Raw genomic sequence first — 21,500 nt, 5'->3', positions numbered from 1 at the left:
GCAGCTTGGCCCCTTAGTGTGCCTGTTGCAGTTGCTGCCAGGAGCTTGAGTGGAGCAGAGGGGTGGAGAGAGGGGCACAAGCTCATCTATGGTTGCTATGGCGCCCCATCCTGGATTTGCCCATTTCTCCTAATGGAGCAAAGGGCAGGCAGAGGGAGGGAGAGAGGGAGAAAGAGCACAACTGGTGCCTTCGTCTCCCCTTCCCTCCCCTCTCTCTCTCTGGAGCAGATGTGGGTGGGGGATGGAGGGAGCCTGGATACTGGATAGGAGGGGAGGAAAGAGTTGGGTGCCAGGATTAAGAGGTTTGAGACAGTGGGCCGCACTGAGAGAGGAGGGGGCAGGGCCCTCATACCTACATCCAGAAGCCAGCTGGTGACGTTAGAGAAGAAAAAAGCAGGCGAGCCAGCACCAGCGTGAGAGGGAGAGGGAGAGAGGAAAAGGGAATGCCAGCATAGGAAGCGTGGAGGCAGACAGCCCCCAGACTGCAGCCAGCCTCTGCCTGGGCTCTCCTGAGCCTGGATCCCAGGGTCCTGAGAGCTGTCCCAAGGATGGGCACCAGGGGAGCGGTCATGCCCCCTACTGTGTGGGGGCTGCTGGGCTGCTGTTTCATCTGTGACTGGGCTCTGGGGGGTCCGCGGCCCCTCCGCTCTCTGCCCCCTCTGTCTTCCCAAGTCAAGCCAGGATCTGTGCCCATGAGGGTACCCCCAGAGGGGGCTGAGGCCGCCCTCACTTATCTCTACTCCGGAGATGCCCAGCAGCTGTCACAGGCGAATTGCAGTGAGCGCTATGAAGCGCGTGGGGCAGGAGCCATGCCAGGGCTCCCCCCAATCCTACAGGGAGCAGCGGGCACCCTTGCCCAGGCCGCCAATTTTCTTAACATGCTGCTGCAAGCCAACGACATCCGTGAGTCCAGTGTGGAGGAGGATGTGGAATGGTACCAGGCACTGGTCCGCAGCATGGCCGAGGGGGACCCAAGGGTGTACAGGGCTTTGCTGACCTTTAACCCTCCACCAGGGGCCAGCCACCTACAGCTGGCCCTGCAGGCCACCCGGACTGGGGAGGAAACCATCCTTCAGGACTTGTCTGGGAACTGGGTGCAGGAGGAGAACCCACCTGGGGACCTGGACGCCCCTGCCCTGAAGAAGCGGGTGTTGACCAATGACCTAGGGAGCCTCGGCAGCCCCAAGTGGCCACGGGCAGATGGATATGTGGGGAACACACAGCAGGTGAGGCTGTCTCCTCCTTTCCTGGAATGCCAGGAAGAACGGCTCCGACCTGGCTGGCTGATCACACTCTCTGCCACCTTCTATGGACTCAAGCCAGACCTAAGCCCAGAGGTCAGGTAAGTGGGTTTGTGCAGGATTTGATGTGTGTGTGGGGATGTAGGAGAAGGAAGTACAGGTCCCCTCAGCTGTGCATGGACCATTTGGCACAAACATGTGCATGCCTGGAGGGCACACAGATGTGGGTGTTTGTACTCAGCTGTGTGTACTCACAGTCGGCTCTGGGAATCTGTAACTATCTATTAACACATACAGGTATGAGTGTACATGTGTATAAATCAATCCATATTTATCTGGGTTTATGTGCTTGAGCACATGCAGGAATGTCTGTGAGCCTGTGCATATACAAATAGGTATACATATGTAGCATACATCTATATGCAGGTATACACATGTGTGTAGCGATATGTCAGTATAGCCGGGTGTGGTGGCTCACGCCTGTAATCCCAGCACTTTGGGAGGCCGAGGCGGATGGATCACCTGGATGTCGGGAGTTCGACACTAGACTGACCAACATGGAGAAACCCCGTCTCTACTAAAAATACAAAATTAGGCAGATGTGGTGGTGCATGCCTGTAATCCCAGCTACTCTGGAGGCTGAGGCAGGAGAACCGCTTGAACCTGAACCCAGGAGGTAGAAGTTGCGGTGAGCCGACATTGCACCATTGCACTCAGTCTGGGCAACAAGAGCAAAACTCTGTCTCAAAAAAAAAAAAAAAAGAAAAGAAAGAGATGTGACAGTATAGACAGGCAGAGGTCTTGGCCCCCCAGGCCTGAGGAGGGAGTGTAAGAGGTAGGAGAGGTCTTGGTGTGGATGACAGTGACAATCTATGCACCAGGCTTGTCAGAGGAGAGCCGGGTGGGCACTCCAGGGGTTCAACCTGCTGCTGTCTAGCAATTGAGAGCTGTACAATGAGGCTTCCCAGGAGAAGGAAAACTCTTTTTTTTTTTTGAGACAGAGTCTCGCTCTGTCACCCAGGCTGTAGTGCAGTGGTGCAACCTCAGCTCACTGCACCCGCAGCCTCCCAGGTTCAGATGACTCTCCTGCCTCAGCCTCCTGAGTAGCTGAGATTACAGGTGCATACCATCACGCTTGGCTAATTTTGTATTTTTAGTAGAGACGGGGTTTCACCATGTTGGCCAGGCTGGTCTCAAACTCCTGACCTCAGGTGATCTGCCTGCCTCAGCCTCCCAAAGTGCTGTGATTACAGGCATGAGCCACCATGCCCAGCGGAAGGAAAACTCTTGAGGGGGCTTGGAATCAAAGCTCTTTCTGCCAAGGAGCTGGCTGAGTCCCCAGGGCCAACTCTTTTTTTTTTTTTTTTTTTTTGAGACGGAGTCTCGCTCTGTCGCCCAGGCTGGAGTGCAGTGGCCGGATCTCAGCTCACTGCAAGCTCCGCCTCCCGGGTTCACGCCATTCTCCTGCCTCAGTCTCCCGAGTAGCTGGGACTACAGGCGCCCGCCACCTCGCCCGGCTAGTTTTTTGTATTTTTTAGTAGAGATGGGGTTTCACCGTGTTAGCCAGGATGGTCTCGATCTCCTGACCTCGTGATCCGCCCGTCTCGGCCTCCCAAAGTGCTGGGATTACAGGCTTGAGCCACCGCGTCCGGCCAGGGCCAACTCTTTACACCAAGCGGCCCTACTATCCTGCCAAGCAGAAGCTTGTGATTCTCCTCCAGTAACTTACCTCCTCCCTCAACCACAGGAAAGAAGGATTGAGGGTCCTATTGGGAAGGGAGCAGCAACTGAGCCCAGGACTGCAGGGCATTCAACAGTCAACACTGCTTCTCCAGCTCTGTGTCCCCATTCATTGTTCCCAGCAGGATTCCCCTCCTGCCAGCATGCAGCCTGGCTCCTTGCCAGCTCAGCCCAGAGCAGAGACTGGGGAGCTGCTGGTCCAGGCAGTGCCAGGTCAGGGCTCCTCAATTTCATATCTCCTTTGCTGTGATCAATTCAGACCTGGCTTGGGCAGAGAGAGGAGATGGTTAACAGCTGAGCTGATCTCTGTGTGTATGCATGTGTACATGCATGAGGAAGTGTGAAAATCCTCTTCAGAGATCATCATGGCTCCTGCCATGTCTTGACATGTGCCCTCTCTCTACTCCTTGATAGAAACCAGGAAATGATAGGATATCAAAAAGCTGAGGGGTGGAGAGAACAACCTGGTAGAAATAAAATTGTTGTCCACAGAGACAGTGAACATTCATAATACTGGAGAAATGGAATGCACGCATGCCCTTCGCACACACTGCAGGAGCTGGGCTAAAGTTTGCAAAGACTGCGTTGTCCCCAGATCTAGTGCCTGTAGGGGCAGAAAAGTGTGATCCCTTTCCTCACTCATCATAAGGGTCACAACACTCCTATAACAAAAGACAGATTAACAAGAGAAAGGCATGACGAATTTATTTTTTTTTCCTTTTGTTTGAGATGGAGTCTCTCTCTGTTGGCAGGCTGGAGTGCAGTGGCATGATCTCAGCTCACTGCAACCTCCGCCTCCCGGATTCAAGCAATTCTCCGGCCTCAGCCTCCTGAGTATCTGGGACTACAGGTGCATGCCATCACGCCCAGCTAATTTTTGTATTTTCAGTAAAGACTGGGTTTCAGCATGTTGGCCAGGATGGTCTCGATCTCTTGACCTCATGATCCACCTGCCTCGGCCTCCCAAAGTGCTGAGATTACAGGGGTGAGCCACCGCTCATGGCCGTTTTTTGTTTCGTTTTGTTTTGTTTTTTTGAGATTGCCTCTCGGTCTGTCACCAGGCTGAAGTGTAGTGGCGCAATCTTGGTTCACTGTAACCTCTGCCTCCTGGGTTCAAGTGATTCTCCTGCCTTAACCTCCCGAGTAGCTGGGATTACAGGCATGAGCTACCACGCCCGGCTAATTTTTGTATTTTTAGTAGAGACAGGCTTTCTCCATGTTGTCCAGGCTGGTCTCGAACTCCTGGCCTCAGGTTATTTACCCACCTTGGCCTCCCAAAGCGCTGGGATTACAGGTGTGAGCCACTGCACCCCGCCTATTTAGCCAAAGTTTTACATGACACAGGAGCCTTCAGAAATGAAGACCCAGTGGCAGAGGCTCAGTGGCTTACACATATAATCCCAGCACTTTGGGAGGCCCAGGTGGGAGGATGGCTTGAGTCCAGGAGTTCAAGACCAGCCTGAACAATATGACCAAAACTTGTCTCCACTAAAAATAATTTTTAAAAACTAGCCAGGCATGGTGGCACAAGCCTGCAGTCCCAGCTACTTGGGAGGCTGAGGTGGGAGATCAGCTGAACCAAGGAGGTGGAGGTTGCAGTGAGCTATGATCATGCCACTGCACTCCAGCCTGGGCAACAGAGCAAGATTGTGTGTCTAAGAAAAAAAGAAAAAATAGACTCAGGGAAAATTGTTCACTGTTATGCTTAGATTCCATGAAGCATGGTCAGCCCTGTAGAACTGTGATTGGACAAAAAAGGCTATGATCTAATGGTGGTAGACTAAGTAGGGAAACTCAGCCAGGCCTCTGTTCAGCTTCCTCTTGGCCTGTCTATGTAGCATCCTTCCTCCCAGGTAGAGGGCAGGATCCCTCTGGAATGAGGGTCATATGACCTATTTACTATCAGTCAAGGCAGGCCAGAGAATTTCTTTATGACCAGCTCCTACACAGAAAGGTAGGGGAAGATGAGAGTAATACTTCTTGGTTTTACATCTCGCTCTGGGGGAGGGGGATTCTAGTGTCTATGACCTGCCTTGGGGAAGGGGAATTCTGGTTTCTAGAACTCACTTCAGCGGGGAGAAAGAGGGATGTGAGACAAGAGGGAAGGAGAAGGTCGGAGATACCTTACTTCTGAGCCCTTCTAATCTCCTTTAGTTCAAAGTCCTCAGCATGCCAAAGTGCCATAATTTGGAGCATCGTTTTCTGGGCCCCAACAACGCCCAGGGACACACATCCACTTTGGCATCCATCACTGTGCCCCTAATTGTCAATTCACTGCCGTAGGGGGCAGGTGCAGATGGACGTAGATCTCCAGAGTGTGGACATCAATCAGTGTGCAAGTGGCCCAGGCTGGTACTCTAACACACACCTGTGTGATCTCAACAGCACCCAGGTAAGGATGAGGAGGATGGGGGGGCACTACTAGAGTCCTGCCTCCCTCCCCTTTTCCCATCACTGCCACCACGCAGCTCCCAGGAGCAGCAGACAAAGCTACCCCAGCATCTCAGGGCTAAGGGGAGTTCCTAGTGATTGGCAGAGGTGAGATACCAGGCTTTTAAAAAGTCAGGTTACCTACAGCCTGCCCTCCCTTCCCCTATTCCCCCTACTCTTGCCCTCACTCCTTTGAAGTTTCAGTGTTCCTTCCTGTCTGCTCTCCTTTCTGGTACTCAGTGCTCCAGGACCCCTCCCCAGGGTGACTTCCTGAGCCTCAGTTACTTATCTCCTTTCCTTCCCCGGGAACACATTCTTCATGTAACACAGCTCTGGGCTCCTCTTGGCCCACAAAGGATGTTCCATTGGTCTGTCTACGAAAGGATATTCCATATTGCTGAAATAAATGGAATTGCTGGTTGGGGTGTAGGAGGAATCTAACCAACCAAGGAGCTCGAAGAGGCCTGGGACCGGTGAATGTGATGGAACCTGGGCCAGATGCAGGTCAATTCAAAGCTATGGGTGCAGGTGACTCACAATGATGGAGAGCACTGGCTGGTAATCACTGGGAAACTGGGAGGCCAGTGAATTCACCCACTCCATGGTTACAATCACTGCATGCTTGTTCCTGAGCTGAGCTGAAGCCAGAGCGAGCCCTGTGACCTGCTGGGGCTGGCAGGCATATTGTTCTGTGTGCACAGGTGGTCCTACTGCTCTTCAGGGAACATGTGTCTGCAGCTAGAGGTGGAGGGATGGAAAAGGACTCCCACCATCCAGTTCACTGTTTAACCCAGACACATGCACTTCTCTAGGTGTGTGTTTGTCTAATTGTACAGACTGTGGCAGGAACAGAGTGTAGTTCGGTGGTCCAAGCAAGAGGGGAAGTTGGACCACAGCTTCACAAGCACCACACACTAACCCTACTAGGTGAGGTCAGGGGCTTGATATAGAATCTTCCAAGGTTAACCCCTTCCTTTGCGTCACTGATGTCTGTTCCCAGCCACTCCCTACAATAGATCTGACCTCATTTGCTCATATTCCCTGCCTGGCTCTGAGGTCTGCTCTGTCCCCTGCCGGGCAAACATCAATAGGAGGAGGTGGAATAAAGGCTGGCCTTGGCATCCCACCAGCCTGGCATTAGCCTGGCATTAAGGCTGGGAAAAACAGTCCTGTGCCAAAGCCAGATGGTCCCTGATGAAGGAAGCTGCTCCTCTGTGGGGGCCTTTCCAGTCTATTTGTGTGCCAAAGATGGAAGCTGATGGGGACCCTTTGAAGTAGGATGTAGGCACACCAGGCGTGGCTGGGCTCAGAACTTTCCCTACTTCCATCTCCCGCAGTACCTTGCCCTAGCAAGAGCTGGGCACTAGGAAATGGGTCTTATGAGGCTCCTGTCACTGCCGGTCTGAACAAAAGGGTGATTTCTCCCTGGGCTCTTCGCTTAGGATCTCTTTGGGAAGAGAGAAAACAGCAGGGGCCAGGTAGGGTTTCCACAGAGGGAAGGCTTCCCAAGAGCTAGAGAGGGCTTCTGGAGGGATTCCCTAGTGTGGACACGAGTCCCATGGATAGGGAGGTAGATGGACCCTCCATCTCTCCCAGGAGGGAAATTTCTTCCAGAGATAGCCCCACATAAACACATACTGTGTTTGTTGTCCCCATAGTGTGTCCCCCTGGAGAGTCAGGGCTTTGTTCTTGGCCGCTACCTCTGCCGCTGCCGACCTGGATTCTACGGGGCAAGCCCCTCTGAGGGTATGTAAGTGTGATGGGGGCCAGACATGCGTTTTACAGGAGAGGCTGGTTGGGTGGGTACATCTGGGGAAGAAAGCCAGATTGGGGTGAGACACTGGGAGGGAACTTGTGGGGCAAGAGCAGAAGGTTGAGAGAGGCAGGAAAGGCAAGCAAGTTGCAGTGTGGGGGTGTCTGCACCTTCTGAGTATGAGCTTATAACATGCAAATATGATGCAAGTTGACCTCTCAAGGAGCCCTAGCCTGGTGTCACCTCTTCCTGGTACTCTTCCATCCCAAGGAAGCACCCATTCCCACTTGTCCCTGGAGCCCCAGATCACAGGAGAACAGGGAGAGGGCTGTGGTGACTATCAGGAGAAAAGGCTGGGATGTCAGGATGCTCTAGCTGGGCCCCTCTCCCTGCACCCATCTTATTCTTTATAGGGTTAGAGGAGAGTGCTTTCCAGACTACCGGGCAATTCGGGTCCCCAGAAGACAGATCTGGGAGATTGCTGCGGTGCCTGCCATGTCCTGAGGGCTGCACCAGCTGCATGGATGCCACACCGTGCCTGGTGGAAGAGGCCGTGGCTCTGCGGGCTGCCGTGCTGGCCTGCCAGGCCTGCTGCATGCTGGCCATCTTCCTGAGCATGCTGGTCTCCTACCGCTGCCGCCGGAACAAGGCAAGGAAGGCCCTACACCTCCTGCACACATGTCCGACCCGTCTCAACAGGAGACCTGAGATTACCTAAGACCAGAATTTAGGAGAAATTGGTTCTAATCTCGATTCTAAATCTAACTCACTATGTAGCATGATGCAAATGATTTCTCCGCCTTGGACCTGCTTCCTCATCTGTAAAATAAGGGCATTGAACTTGATTCAGTAAATGCCAGTTGAGTATCTACTCTAAGCAAAACACTGCCTAGGCTCTAGAGGAAGTGATCTGGGCTCGCATGGAGCTCCCAGTTTAATGGAGGAAGCAGACATGTAAATAAAATGACAGCACAGTGAGATGGGGGCAAGGATGGAGGTGTCTGTCAGCTGCCATGGGAGCTTATAGAAAGTCATTCTGCCTGAGATGGCATGGGAAAGACTTTCTGGATGTGACATGAGCCAGGCTTGAAGGTTAACTGGACACTTACTGGGCCAAGAAGGGGTACCCTGTTCTAGACAAGGGAGCAGCCTGACGCAATGCTTGAGGAATGAGTAAGATCCCTTCCAGCTCCAGCAGCCTCTGATTTGAGCCTAGGTCTGCAGCAAGGCCCTAAGTGGGACTGGGAGGAACACAGGGATGTGTGTGGGGGGATGATGTGAAACCTTGGCCTTAGCCATGTTTAGTGCCAGTGGAGTTGAGCCTGGGGTGACAGGGGGCATGGCTATGGGTAGAGAGGGCAGAGCCAGTGTTACAGGGTGAAGCCTTAGCTCAGGGCCACTGAGTTACCCTTCACATAGGCTTGAGAGCCTCTAGAACCATCGTCCAGACTCTGCTCATATGCCTCTCTCCTTGCTTCACAGAGGATCTGGGCATCTGGAGTGGTCCTGCTGGAAACTGTCCTTTTTGGATTCCTGCTGCTTTACTTTCCTGTGAGTCTGTGGCCAGAGGCTGGCCCCACCTTCCAGCATCCCCCACAGCCAAAACCTGGCACCCTCCAAGCCCCAGAACCTTTCCTCTTCTCTGCCCTCTGGAGGGGATTCAGAGACCACAGATTTCCCCTACTCATACCCACAAATGATAAGCTCTATGAGCTCTGGAGCCCCAGGCTTAAAAGAGCTCTGTGACTTGCAGTGTGATTTAGGGCAAGTTACCTAACCTCTTTGACACTTCAGCTGCTCCTCTGCAGAATGAAGGTGGTGATGGCCCTATTGCGGTGGTGTTGGGAGGATCCACAGTGTGCTTAGCATAGGCCTGGCCCACAGCAGAAGCACAGTGGAGAGCAGAGATTTTTGCCCCTTCCCACCAGGTCTTCATCCTATACTTCAAGCCCAGTGTATTCCGCTGCATCGCTCTTCGCTGGGTGCGGCTGCTGGGTTTTGCCATTGTCTACGGCACCATCATACTCAAGCTTTACAGGTACGGCCTGGGACAGACTTTGCCCTCATGCTGCTCATTCCAGACCACCCCAGCTCACTCATGGAATGGTGTTTTTCAAAGCCAGACTCTTGCCAGCCCCACTCCCCTGTACCCCCCAGGCCAACTCCCATCACCATAGCCTTGTCCTCCATGTTACTTTTTGCTGGGGTAGCAAGAGGCAGCAAATCACAAAAAGGATGGAAGGACAAGTACCTGTGTGGAGGAGAGGGCAGCAATGGACAGACACCAGGGTGCTGGTGCCCTCTTCGCAGTCCACCCAGGTCTCTGCCATCCACCCTGTGTATTCTAACCCTCGCAGAGTGCTGCAGCTCTTTCTGTCTCGAACGGCCCAGCGGAGCGCCCTTCTGAGCAGCGGGCGGCTGCTGCGGCGCCTGGGGCTGCTCCTGCTACCTGTGCTGGGCTTCCTGGCTGTGTGGACCGTGGGTGCCCTGGAGCGAGGCATCCAGCACGCACCTCTGGTGATCCGAAGCCACACTCCCACTGGCCGCCATTTCTACCTCTGTCACCACGACCGCTGGGACTACATCATGGTTGTGGGTGAGCTGCTTCTGCTGAGCCCAGCCTTCCGCTAGTCCCTGACTCTGTGCCTCAGGGATTCTCTTGTTCTGGTTCTCCTGTCTTTTCCCCAGACCCCTGGCCCAGGCTCCCCCCAGCACATCCTTCAGAGAAAGGGGTGGGACGGCTGCTGAGGCAGTGCTGGCTCTCTCCCTCCCTGCAGCTGAGCTGCTGCTTCTGTGCTGGGGCAGCTTCCTCTGCTACGCCACACGGGCTGTGCTCTCGGCCTTCCACGAGCCACGCTACATGGGCATTGCCCTGCACAATGAGCTGCTGCTTTCCACTGCCTTCCACACGGCGAGGTGAGGACGGACCCCCCTACCCACACCCCCTTCCACTCTAACACCACTCCTCACCTCTCACAGGTGAGGTGCCCCCATCCCATGCCATCCTGGCGACACTGCTATGCCTCAGCACTTTGAGGAAGGCCCCCACTTCTGGTTTTCTCCCTACCCCCCAGATGTTCCTTCTGTACTCCATGCCTGGCCCAGGTGAGGAGGCCCCCAACACACAAGAGGAGGAAGAGGACCTTCCTCCTAACTCATCACCCCTCCCAAAGCACCTCTCCAGCACCCCAACATACCCCTTTCCATGCATGCTCAGTCCTCCCTGCCTTCTCCCCTTACTCCTCAGCCATAAGAGCAGCAGTGTGTCCATAAGGACCAGGCCCTGTGGTGGAGGCAGTTAACCCACAGAGTGGGCCTAAGAGTCTGGAGCACAGGTCCGTGCTATACACAGCCAAAGAAAGTGAGCTGGAGTAGTCTGGGAGGGCTTCTTGGAGGTGGGGATTAACAGGATTGAGGTGGGACCTAAATCCTGGAGACAGCAGGAGAGGACAGAATGCCCCCTCATCCTAAGGATATCAGGGCTAGGGCTGGGGTGAAACGCCAGTGAGAAGGCGAAGTGGAAGAGGCCATTCCCACCTGTAGTAATGACCTGTGCCCCCATCCCACCCCAGGTTTGTGCTGGTTCCCTCCCTGCACCCGGACTGGACCCTCCTCCTCTTCTTCTTCCACACCCACAGCACCGTCACCACCACGCTGGCTCTGATCTTCATCCCTAAGGTAAGGCCCTCCCCTCCTGCCTGTGAGGCCAACCCCAGCCCCTCTGTCTGGGGCACTGTGGAGCTGTTGTCTCGCAGTGCCCTCTGCAGGCCAGGGTGAGGACGACAGAAGTTGCTGGGTGAGTGAGCAGAGTGCCAGGGGCCCTAAGCTAGGAGCCGACTTGAGTGGAGACACTCTCTGCTTCCAGTTCCTGGACAAGGGAAAGAAGAGCCAGGGCTGGAGGGGCTCCCTCCTGCAATTGGAAGGTTAGCGCACACTGAAAATCTACTCAGAAGCAGGTACACAGAGAGAGGTGGGAGAGCTGAAGGACCCAACTAGGAATTGCAGGGTCAGGGACTTGGAACCACCCCGCTCTCTGAGCTAGAGAAGGTCAGGGAGGATGAGGGGAGTAAAACTCTAAAGATCCCCAGAATTCCAAATCAGAGAAGGGGGTGAAGTGTCATAAAGTAAGGATGCGTTCCACAGGGCTGGTGAGTGCAGGAGTGGACAGGGAGCCAGGGTGAGTCTTTTTCCCACTCATATGCTCCCCTGCCAGTTCTGGAAGCTGGGGGCTCCTCCCCGAGAGGAGATGGTGGATGAGGTGTGCGAGGACGAGCTGGACCTGCAGCACTCGGGCTCTTACCTCGGCAGCAGCATCGCCTCAGCCTGGAGCGAGCGCAGCCTGGACCCTGGAGACATTCGGGTATGTGCCACCCTCCCTGCCTCCTTTCAATGCTAGCTTTTAGCAACGGGGCAGAGGAAGGACTGGGCCCTGCCACCTGGGCTATGTGCCACTGCAAGTCCTCTTCCCTCCAAGACCTGCCCTCTCCCTTCTCCACCACTGGCCTAAACTGATTCCCCTGACTCTATTCAAAGGAGGCCACACACACCCAAGTGAGAAGACCCCAAAGCTCCAGAATGAGATCCTGGAGGCTCAGGCCATGTGGCAAGCCAGAGGCAGGGCCGAGAGTAGAGCCCTACTCCCTCACATCCTTCACTCTCACTCAGCAGGGGCATCAGGTCGGTAGCAGACTAAGAAATCCCTCAGCTGGCCGGGCACAGTAGTTCATGCCTGTAATCCCAGCATTTTGGGAGGTCGAGGTAGGCGGATCACTTGAGGTCAGGAGTTCAAGACCAACCTGGCCAACATGGCAAAATCTCGTCTCTACTAAAAATACAAAAATTAGTCGGGCATGGTGGTGCATGTCTGTGGTCCCAGCTACTCAGGAGGCAGGATCACTGGAGCCTGCTAAGTTGAGGTTGCTGTGAGCTAAGATTACACCACTGCACGCCACCCTGGGTGACAGAGCAAGACTCCGTCTCAAAAAAAAAAAAAAAAAATCCTCAGCCCCCAGCAAAGCAGGCTGGTTGGTACCTAGGGACAGCTGTGGGGTTGGGTAGTTCAGGTGGCCACCAGGATCCCCTTTCCCTGGACCTGACAGGTCTTAGAGAGAGGAAGTTCTTCCTGGGTCTACACTGGAAGAGCATGCTTATTTTAATTTATGTGCTCAAGGGTATCATTATAGTCACCAGAACCCTAACAAGAGGCTCAGTGGGTAAGATATAAGGAGAGCTGATAATCTAAGCCCATTGTTTTATATAATCCAGAGTCTAGGAACCATTGTGGTGAACCCCTCCACCTCTACTGGGGCCCTCTTCACACCTGACTTGTTTACAGGCTCACAAAGCAGAGTCCTCCGCATCTCCCGAGTCCTTCCTTGTCCCAGCTGCCTCTGCCTGTTTCCCCCTTGTGTCCTCAGCCTCTAAGCTCTGCCTGCCCTGCATCCTGAGACCCCAATCCAGCTGAAGGGCCAGGGAGTATGGAGGGACAGCTCCACCTCGACTCTCCACTTTCTGGAACACAAGCCAATCTGTGGCCCCTATGCTGGGTCTGGGGAGAAACCCAGAACAGAAGACTTTTAAAGCCCTGTTCCATCACTTACACCTGAACACTGCACATTTCACACCCACTAGTCTCATCAATCTTATATAATGCTCTTAAGGAAGTTAACACTGGTCACCCAGGTAACATTGCTTTACAGAAGATCCAGAGGCTCAGAGGGAGGGGTCATGAAAACAGCCTCCAGGCACACAGCATATTGAGGGTCCCCAGGCTACTGACTTCTCACCAGACCACAATGCCCCAGAGAAGGGGGTACATCTGAGCCCTCTGAGCTGACTGGATCTGGCTGGGACTCAGGTTGGCAACTGGTCTCACAGGAACAAAGAGGTGAATTCTGAGAGTTTTAGAAGCAGGGATGAGATACAGCTTGATGGAAAGAGATCCCTCAGGGAAAAAGGTCTAATTAAGGGCAGACTAACAGACAGTCAGAGGATGGAGAGAGCTCACCTGCAGCCCTGCTCTCCTTCCTGCCGCCCCACAGGACGAGCTGAAGAAGCTCTATGCCCAGCTGGAGGTCCATAAAACCAAAGAAATGGCTGCAAACAACCCCCACCTGCCCAAAAAGCGTGGCAGCTCACGCCAGGGGCTGGGCCGCTCCTTCATGAGGTACCTGGCGGAATTCCCCGAGGCCCTGGCCAGGCAGCACTCCCGGGACTCAGGCTCCCCAGGCCGCGGCAGCCTGCCTGGCTCCTCCCGCCGCCGGCTCCTCAGCTCCAGCCTCCAGGAACCGGAGGGGACACCGGCTCTGCGCAAGTCCCGCAGCACCTATGACCAGCGCAGGGAGCAGGACCCGCCTCTTCTTGACTCACTGCTGAGGAGGAAACTGGCCAAGAAGGCCTCTCGAACAGAGAGCAGGGCGGTGGAGGGGCCCCCTGCCCTGGGCTTCAGGTCAGCCAGCGCCCACAACCTGACGGTGGGAGAGAGGCTACCCAGAGCCCGGCCCGCCTCTCTGCAGAAGTCGCTCAGTGTGGCTGGCTCCAGGGAAAAGGCCTTGCTCATGGCCAGCCAGGCCTACCTGGAGGAGACCTACCGGCAAGCAAAGGAGCGGGAGGAGCGGAAGAAGGCCGAGGCGGCCATGGCCAGCCTGGTGCGGAGGCCATCGGCCAGGAGGCTGGAGCGGCCTCGAGGGGCCCCCCTGTCAGCTCCACCTTCCCCTGCCAAAAGCAGCAGCATGGACAGCTCTCACCCCTCTGGGAGGCTTCATGAGGAGGCTGGGAGAAGGCTGCCTCACCCACCTATCCGGCACCAGGTCTCCACCCCCACCTTGACCCTGTCTGGGACCTGCCTGGGAGAGCCAGGGATGCTATCTCCCACCTCCACCTTGGCACCAGCTCTGCTGCCGGCTCTAGCTCCAACCCCAGTCCCTGCCCCAGCACCAGTCCCAGTACCCCCTCAAAGCCCCAACTTACTCACCTACATCTGCCCCTGGGAGAACGCAGAACTGCCAGTCAAGAAAGGAAATGTGCCCCAGGAAGGCCCCTCAGGGCCAGAGCAAGGCCACCACTCCCCTGCCCCAGCTCGAGCCAGGCTCTGGAGGGCCCTCTCTGTTGCAGTAGAGAAAAGCAAGGCTGGGGAGAATGAGATGGACGCAGAGGACGCACATCACCAGAGGGAAGCTAACGATGCGGACGAAGACAGGCCCAAGATCTTCCCTAAATCCCACAGCCTCAAGGCCCCTGTTCAGCAGGGTTCCATGCGCAGCCTGGGGCTGGCGATTAAAGCTCTGACCCGTTCTCGGAGCACCTACAGAGAGAAGGAGAGAGTGGAGGAGAGTCCCAAGGGGCAGAACAGCGGGACTGTGGGAGAGAGTGTGGGGGCACCCTCTCGATCACCCAGGCTAGGCCGGCCCAAGGCAGTGAGTAAGCAGGCCGCTCTTGCCCCCTGTGATGATGAGGAGTCCCTCCAGAACCAACAGAATGCTCACACCAGCAGGATGCTCCAAGTCTGTCAACAGGAGGGCAGCAGGGAACAAGAAGACAGAGGCAGGAGGACATCCCAGGGTCTAGGGGAGCAGAAAGCTGAGAGAGCAGGTAAAACAGGGCTTGCCGCGCTGAGGCAAGTTTCCAGGGACAAAAATGTCAAGCAATCAAAGGACGCCCCTGTTGGGTGGCAGGAACTGCCCAAAATTGGCATCCAGTCCCTGGGCAGTGTTGACCACAGGGTGGCAGAGGTATGCCCCTGGGAGGTCACTGAATCAGAAACACGTCAGCCAGATAGTGGCAACAAGGCCGAAATCTGCCCCTGGGAGATGAGTGAAGGAGCCCCTGAGTCGAGGGCACTAAGACAAGACCCAGGTGACTCCCAAGAAAAGAGCGGGGAGGCCCGCGGAAAATCGGAGCCCACGGATGTGGTTCCCATGATGCGGAAAAAGCCAGATAGGCTGGTGAGGGAGCAGGAAGCAGTGTGTCCCTGGGAGAGTGCCGATCAAGGAGGTCTGTGCCCTGGGTCAGCTCCTCAGGACCCTGGCAGAATCAGAGACAAATCTGAGGTTGGGGGCAGTGTGGAGGCCAGGAAGGTGGAGAAGCCTGGGTGGGAAGCTGCTGGCTCAGAAGCTCATACATCTGACATCGCCAAGGCAGAGCTGTGTCCCTGGGAGGCAAGTGAAGGAGGTGAGGATGGGAAACCGGCCCTAGAGGTAGTGAAGGATCTCCCTCAGGAAAAGCAGAAAACCAGGAAAGCAACCTTTTGGAAAGAACAGAAACCGGGCGGAGACTTGGAGTCTCTTTGTCCATGGGAGAGTACAGATTTCCGGGGCCCCTCAGCAGTCTCAATTCAGGCCCCGGGAAGTTCAGAGTGTTCAGGGAGTTTGGGTAGTGGCATTGCTGAAGTGTGTCCGTGGGAGGCAGGAGATGCTCCTGCTATCCGGAAAGCAGAGATCTGTCCCTGGGAGCTGGATGATAACGTGATGGGGCAGGAAATGCTGAGTCTGGGGACAGGTGGAGAATCTCTCCAAAAGGAAAAAGCCTCCAGAAAAGGAAGCTTTGGAGAGATGGGGGAACACACTGTGAAAGCAGTGCAGAAATTAAGTCAACAGCAGGAGTCAGTGTGTCCCAGGGAGAGCACGGTCCCTGGGCCCTCCAGCCCATGTCTAGACAATTCCTCATCCAAAGCTGGTGGCCAATTCCTACGCAATGGAGGAAGCAGAGCAACACAGGTGTGTCCACAGGAAGATCTCAGGCCGGAGGCACAGGAAGCAACACCTGCCAAAGCGGAAATCTGTCCCTGGGAGGTAAATGAAAGAACAAGAGAGGAATGGACATCAGCACAGGCACCAAGAAGAGGAGACTCTCAAAAGGACAAGGAGAAAATGCCTGGAAAATCAGAAATCAAAGATGTCACAGCTTGGGAAAAGCCTGAGGGGCAGATCCAAAAGCAAGAAGCGGTCAGCCCCTGGGAGAGTGTGAACCCTGGCAGCTTCTCCCCACAACCACATCCTCAAGACACAGAGAGACCCCAAACCCTTCTCCAGATATCAGGCAGTGTGGGAAGCAAAGCTGCCGACATTTGCTCTTTGGATGTGGAGGAAACCCTGACTGCGGGGAAGGCAGAAATCTGTCCCTGGGAGGTGGGTGCTGGAGCGGGGGAGGAAAGGGCTTTGGGAGCTGAGGCCATTAGGGTATCTCCAAACGATACAGGAAAGGTTTTTGCAGATCTTGGACCCAGGGAGACAGCTGTTACTGTTCCAGAGAAGCCACAGAAGCCAACCCCACAGTGGGACGTGGCTTGTCCCTGGGGGAGTGTGGGTCCAGATACTCTGGATGCTGATGGACCAAAAGCTGGGTTCCAGGAACTGGACCATATGGGGTGCAGGCCAGGTGAGGTGTGTCCCTGGGAAGCACAGGAAGCTGCTACCAGTGAAAAAGCCAAGATGTGTCCCTGGGAGGTGAATGAAGGAACTACTGGGAAGGGACTGGACCAAGAGACAGGGAGTGAATCAGCAGAGCAGAGGGAGAAAGCTCTAGAAAAGGGGAGACTCACTTCCCTGGGAGAAGACGCATCAAAACGGATGGCAAAACTGTGTCAAGAACAGGAAGCTATTTGTCTTTGGGAAAACAAGAACCTGAGGGAATCCCCTGCTCAGGCGCCCAAGATCTCAGACTTGCCCAGCAGCATGAGAAGTGAAGTGGCAGAGGGACATTCCTTGGAAGCAACAGAGAAGGCAGACCTGAGACAAGACCCAAAGGTAGGTTCCTTCCCAGAACACATAACCCAAGAAAAAGCTCCAGCTCCAAACGCAGAAGAATTCACCACCGAAGATGGGGAAAAAACAAGCCATGAGCTACAATCTGTCTATACATGGGCGACCACTGCCCCAGCAGTTTCCTTCTCCCACCCAAACAGACAGCGCCCTGACCAACCTAAAGCCAGTTCCCAGAGACTGGTCAGCACTGGGGGCAGGGCCGCTGATGTGTGTCCATGGGATGTGCCTGATGCAGGTGTATATAAACCTGACAGAAGTGCCAAGGCCGAGACCTGTCCCTGGGAAGTTACTGAAAGAATCCCTGTCAAAGGGGTGTCAACGCAGGATGGAAAAGGGGACTCTCAAGAAGAGAAAGGCAGAGCCCCAGAAAAATCAGAGCCCAAAGGTGTGCCAGTTCAGAAAAAGCCAGAGATGGCAGACTTCAGGCAGCAGGAGGCTGTGTGTCCCTGGGAGAGTCAACATGGCAAGGATCTGTCCCCACAGCCAGCCCCAGATGCTTCTGACAGCAACAGAGGAAGTTCTGAGGCAGCAGGCAGTGTGGAGACCAGGGTAGTGGAAGTGTGTCTGTGGGAAGTGGAAGAGGCTCCCTCTGCCAAGAAAGCAGAGATCAGCCCTTGGGAGGTGGGTGGAGGAGCAGCAGAGGAAAGGGAACTGGAACGAGAATCACAAGGGCAAGGAGAGATGTTTCTTCAGAAGGCAGGACCTGGAGGGACTGAAGAACACTTCTCAAAAGCAGCAGCAAAGCCCAGAGAGCAGGAGGTAGTCTGCCTTGGGGAAGGCACAGGCTCAGGAGGGCTCTTGCCCCAGTCAGGTGCCCTGGACCCAGAACTCAAAGTCAGCCCCGAAGGAGCAGGCAGCATGGGGAGCAGGATGGCAGAGCTGTGCCAATGGGAAATCACAGATCCAGAAGGAAATAAAATAAAGGGTACCATGGCAGACATCTGTCCTGGGGAGGAAACTGGAGTCCCACCTGAGGAATCTGGCCTCCTAGCTTTAACAGCAACTCAGAGAGAATTTTTCCCCACAGCTCCTGAAAAACCACTATGCCTTTTAGTCCATGGGCCTCTGGATCACTTCTTTCCAGAAAGCAAAATCCCCTGCCCCAAGGTAAGCAGGCCAGCCAGTACTTTCACTCTTGAAGGTGTCAGAGAACTACAAGGACCTTCAGGGCTTGAGCCAAGGACCAGCTTAGCCCCAGAGCCAAGTCTCCAGGAAGCTGAGGCTCAGTCTTCCTCCTTAACTGAAGACTCAGGCCAAGTGGCTTTTGAAACTCAGTATGAAGAATTCACCCCTCCAACTGTCTATCCTTGGGATTGGGAGTAACAGCCTTATTAGGTGAGGTCAAACACAGAGCTAGCTTTCAGGAGCCAAGGCTCTCTCCAAGTCCAAGTGTTCCCAAAGAGCTGAATCAAAGACAGCCTGGCCACTTCCCCTCCTTGAGAAGACCAGAAGTCAACTCATCCCAAAGACAAATTGTATGAAAAGGGTACAGCTTGGACCCCAATGGGAAGGCCCATCCTCTCTTTACTTCTAACTTTTCTTCCTGTTCGAGGAAACAAAGACTGGACACTCTGCTTCCAAGGACTCCTCCCATCCACCTATAGTACTCACAACACAAACCACCCAAGTCTGGACACTCACCCACAAAGCCGGTGTTAGGGACGAAAGGAAGTCAGCTGTGCCCAGCCTGCCTTCTCTCACAGGGAGACCCAATTCTCTGAAGTCTATGACGGAGCATTTTTTGAGAAGAAACTAAACCATACAAAGTGTTGGCAACATAGGGATGGTGGACCATAGAAGGCTATAAAGGCCACCATAGGAAGCTGAAGAGCCATTTAGTTGAAGCTGAAAGATAAATTGGGGGAAAAGCTAAAATGACTCAAAATAGGTGCCTGAAAATGCATTAAGGACCTTGTCATTTTGACTTTGAATCTCCTGTTTCTGCTTTATTGCTTCTCATACCTGCCTTGCTTGACTGCTGAAGCAGAAACAACTAGGCACGCTGACATCCTTACCAACATCTGGCATCCAAAGCAACGTGAGAGAGAAAGAACACAGAAGAAAAGCAATTTCCCCAGGTCCTCCCCACAGTCAAGGGAGCTCTTCCTTCTAGACATCCTTGTGTGCCTCTTGCTAGTTTTTTAGGGGGTCTCCCCCTCTTCCTGCCCCAACTCTCACCAGTCTCCAGAGCTCGCCTCACTGGCTCATTTGTCTCCCCCTAGCTTTTCAGCGCTGCCATCAACAGGACCTCTCTCTTTTGTCAAAGCAACTGGAGTCAAGGGGAATCTCTGGTTCTGATGCAAGACCCACCCCCCGCCACCCCCACCTCTCCCTGCCCAGGAATCACTTGCTCAGTAACAAGAGGCCACATCAATCTCCTTCCAGAGGAGCTCAAGAAAGGCGGTCCTGTACACAGCCAGCACTCTAATTCTTCTGCCCTCTGAAAGAGGAGTGCTATGGGGCAGGTTAGAAGCCTTAGGGGTGGGAAAAGGGCACTGTGGAAGACAAAGCCTTCTTTCTTAGGGAGCTCTTTCTTGGCTTGGCTCTCTTGTCTCCTCAGTTCAGGCTACCCTTGCTTAAACAGTACTAGATTACAAAGTGCTGAGATTAGATGATAATACCAGAGGAAAATGAGGAAGGAGAAAAACATACAAAGAAGTCCCAAGATTGGCAAAGGGAGGTGGGAAAGCAGGGAAGGGGCAGCTAGAGATGGCAGAGCTGGACAGGGGCACTAAAGATGGCAGTAAGTCACACCCTCTAACAGTACAACAGTACCGACACTGATGTCATTCATGGGGAGAAAAAGATGAAACAGGGAGACCAAATACCCAAAGGGAAAATGAGCCGTTAACATCTAGTCTGCATATAAATATGCTGGGTGGTTATGGGACTTCACAGAGAAAGTAACAAACTACTCCATTTCTAAAAGGGAACAGAGGAATGGAGTAACCTACTCTCCTTTGGGGACCAGATGTCCTCATTCCCTTACCTAGGGCCCTTATTCTGGGCTTTTAGAGCAGTAATTTAAGTGTGGTGTTGTTCTGGGCTCTGGCTAGTTAGCCTTACAGTTTCTGAGCTAAGGTGGATTTCGCTGTGCACCCCAAAACAATCCCGTTGGGTCTGGTCTAGCTGGAAACAGCAAAGTGGGTTTGCCGCCAAACCCACTCTTGTGAAATAAACCATGGGGAGCGGAAATAAAGAGTGCTTTTTCTTGACGCTGCAGTTGGCTCTAGCTTATTCATAATGATGATTATCTTTTTTAACATTTTTAAACAGTAACAGAAGATAGATAAGGAAAGAACAATGCCTGCTCCAAAGCTCAAGGTAGTAACACTGCAGCCTTGGGACTTTCGGTTATCTGGCTAATGCTCTGCCAGTGCCTAGGTCAGTGCTGACGCTGCAGATGGTCTCTGCCTGGTCCTTCTAGCGAGCCCCTCACATCTGGAGGCCATTTGCTCAGCTGGATTTAATCCCAAGGGGAAATGGAAATTGCACTCATCCTCTGGCTCTCTGGTGGCAGCTACTGCTTAGCTGCTATTTAGGATTATCTAGAGAACCCCGAGATATCCAGGGGAGTGGGATGAAGGTTTATTTGAAGCATTGTTTTTACATATTCAAAGGAATCAATGTATTGTTTGCCCACTAATGTGTTTTTTTTTTTTCATTTCTTTGCTTCCTTACCCTGCAAGGATTATTTCCCCTTCCTCCATATTCCCTGGCAGTGGGTCCTGCTCAAAGCACGTCCCTTCTCATTTTGCCTTAATCCAGGGCTCAAGCGAATAGGATGTGATCAAACCTCACTTGGGCAGTAATTAAAGTGATGTACACTTTAAGCCAAAAAGGTTGGGACTAAGTAGCATGATGAGAGTGGTTGATGAGAGACACCAGGGCTGTCTCTTCCCTAAGCATATATATCTTTGTTTCCATAGTTAACACTTAACAGGCTGGGCATGGTGACTCACACCTATAATCCCAGCACTTTGGGAGGCCAAGGCAGGGGATCACCTGAGGTCAGGAGTTCGTGACCACCCTGGCCAACAAGGTGAAACCCTGTCTCTGCTAAAAATACAAAATTAGCCAGGTGTGGTGGTGCATGCCTGTAATCCCAGGTACTTTGGGAGGCTGAGGCAGGAGAATCACTTGAACCTGGGAGGCGGAGGCTGCAGTGAGCTGAGATCGCACCATTGCACTCCAGCTGGGGCAACAAGAGCAAAACTCCATCTCAAAAAAAACACAAAAAAACATTTAACAGCTGCTGTGAAAACATCAGTCTTCCTTAGTGAAGCCTGGTTTGCTGCTTTGCTGAGGTAGTAGCTTTATAGAGACTGGAGAGTTAAGTTATTTATCATTGACCAGATTCCAGTTTCTTTGGACTCTACTCTCAGGACAAGGTCAGTACAGATTAATCTTTACTTTAAGTGACAGATTTCTTCAAAGAAAATTCTAAGCTTGAGAAAGAGAAGTATGAGAATTTACGCCCTATTTTTCTTTTTCTTTTTTTTTTTTTTTTTTTTTGAGATGGAGTCTCGCTCTGTCGCCCAGGCTGGAGTGCAGTGGCCAGATCTCAGCTCACTG

General features: G+C 53.6%; 1 protein-coding gene across 1 annotated transcript; it reads left to right on the top strand.

The window, feature by feature from the left end:
• The first annotated feature begins 265 nt into the window (after positions 1–265).
• Positions 266–20,198, top strand: LOC105472283 (G protein-coupled receptor 179). The gene is made up of 11 exons (XM_011725389.2): positions 266–1,342; positions 5,265–5,373; positions 7,070–7,157; positions 7,578–7,813; positions 8,647–8,715; positions 9,093–9,202; positions 9,522–9,760; positions 9,942–10,080; positions 10,737–10,842; positions 11,378–11,524; positions 13,206–20,198. Exons 1-11 carry the CDS (start codon positions 549–551, stop codon positions 18,246–18,248), a joined length of 7,080 nt encoding a protein of 2,359 aa, XP_011723691.2. The 5' UTR covers positions 266–548; the 3' UTR covers positions 18,249–20,198.
• The last annotated feature ends 1,302 nt before the right edge of the window (positions 20,199–21,500 follow it).

The sequence above is a fragment of the Macaca nemestrina genome, chromosome 17 (assembly GCF_043159975.1).
Source record: "Macaca nemestrina isolate mMacNem1 chromosome 17, mMacNem.hap1, whole genome shotgun sequence".
NCBI lineage: Eukaryota > Metazoa > Chordata > Mammalia > Primates > Cercopithecidae > Macaca > Macaca nemestrina.
This window is presented reverse-complemented; position numbering and strand designations above follow the sequence as displayed.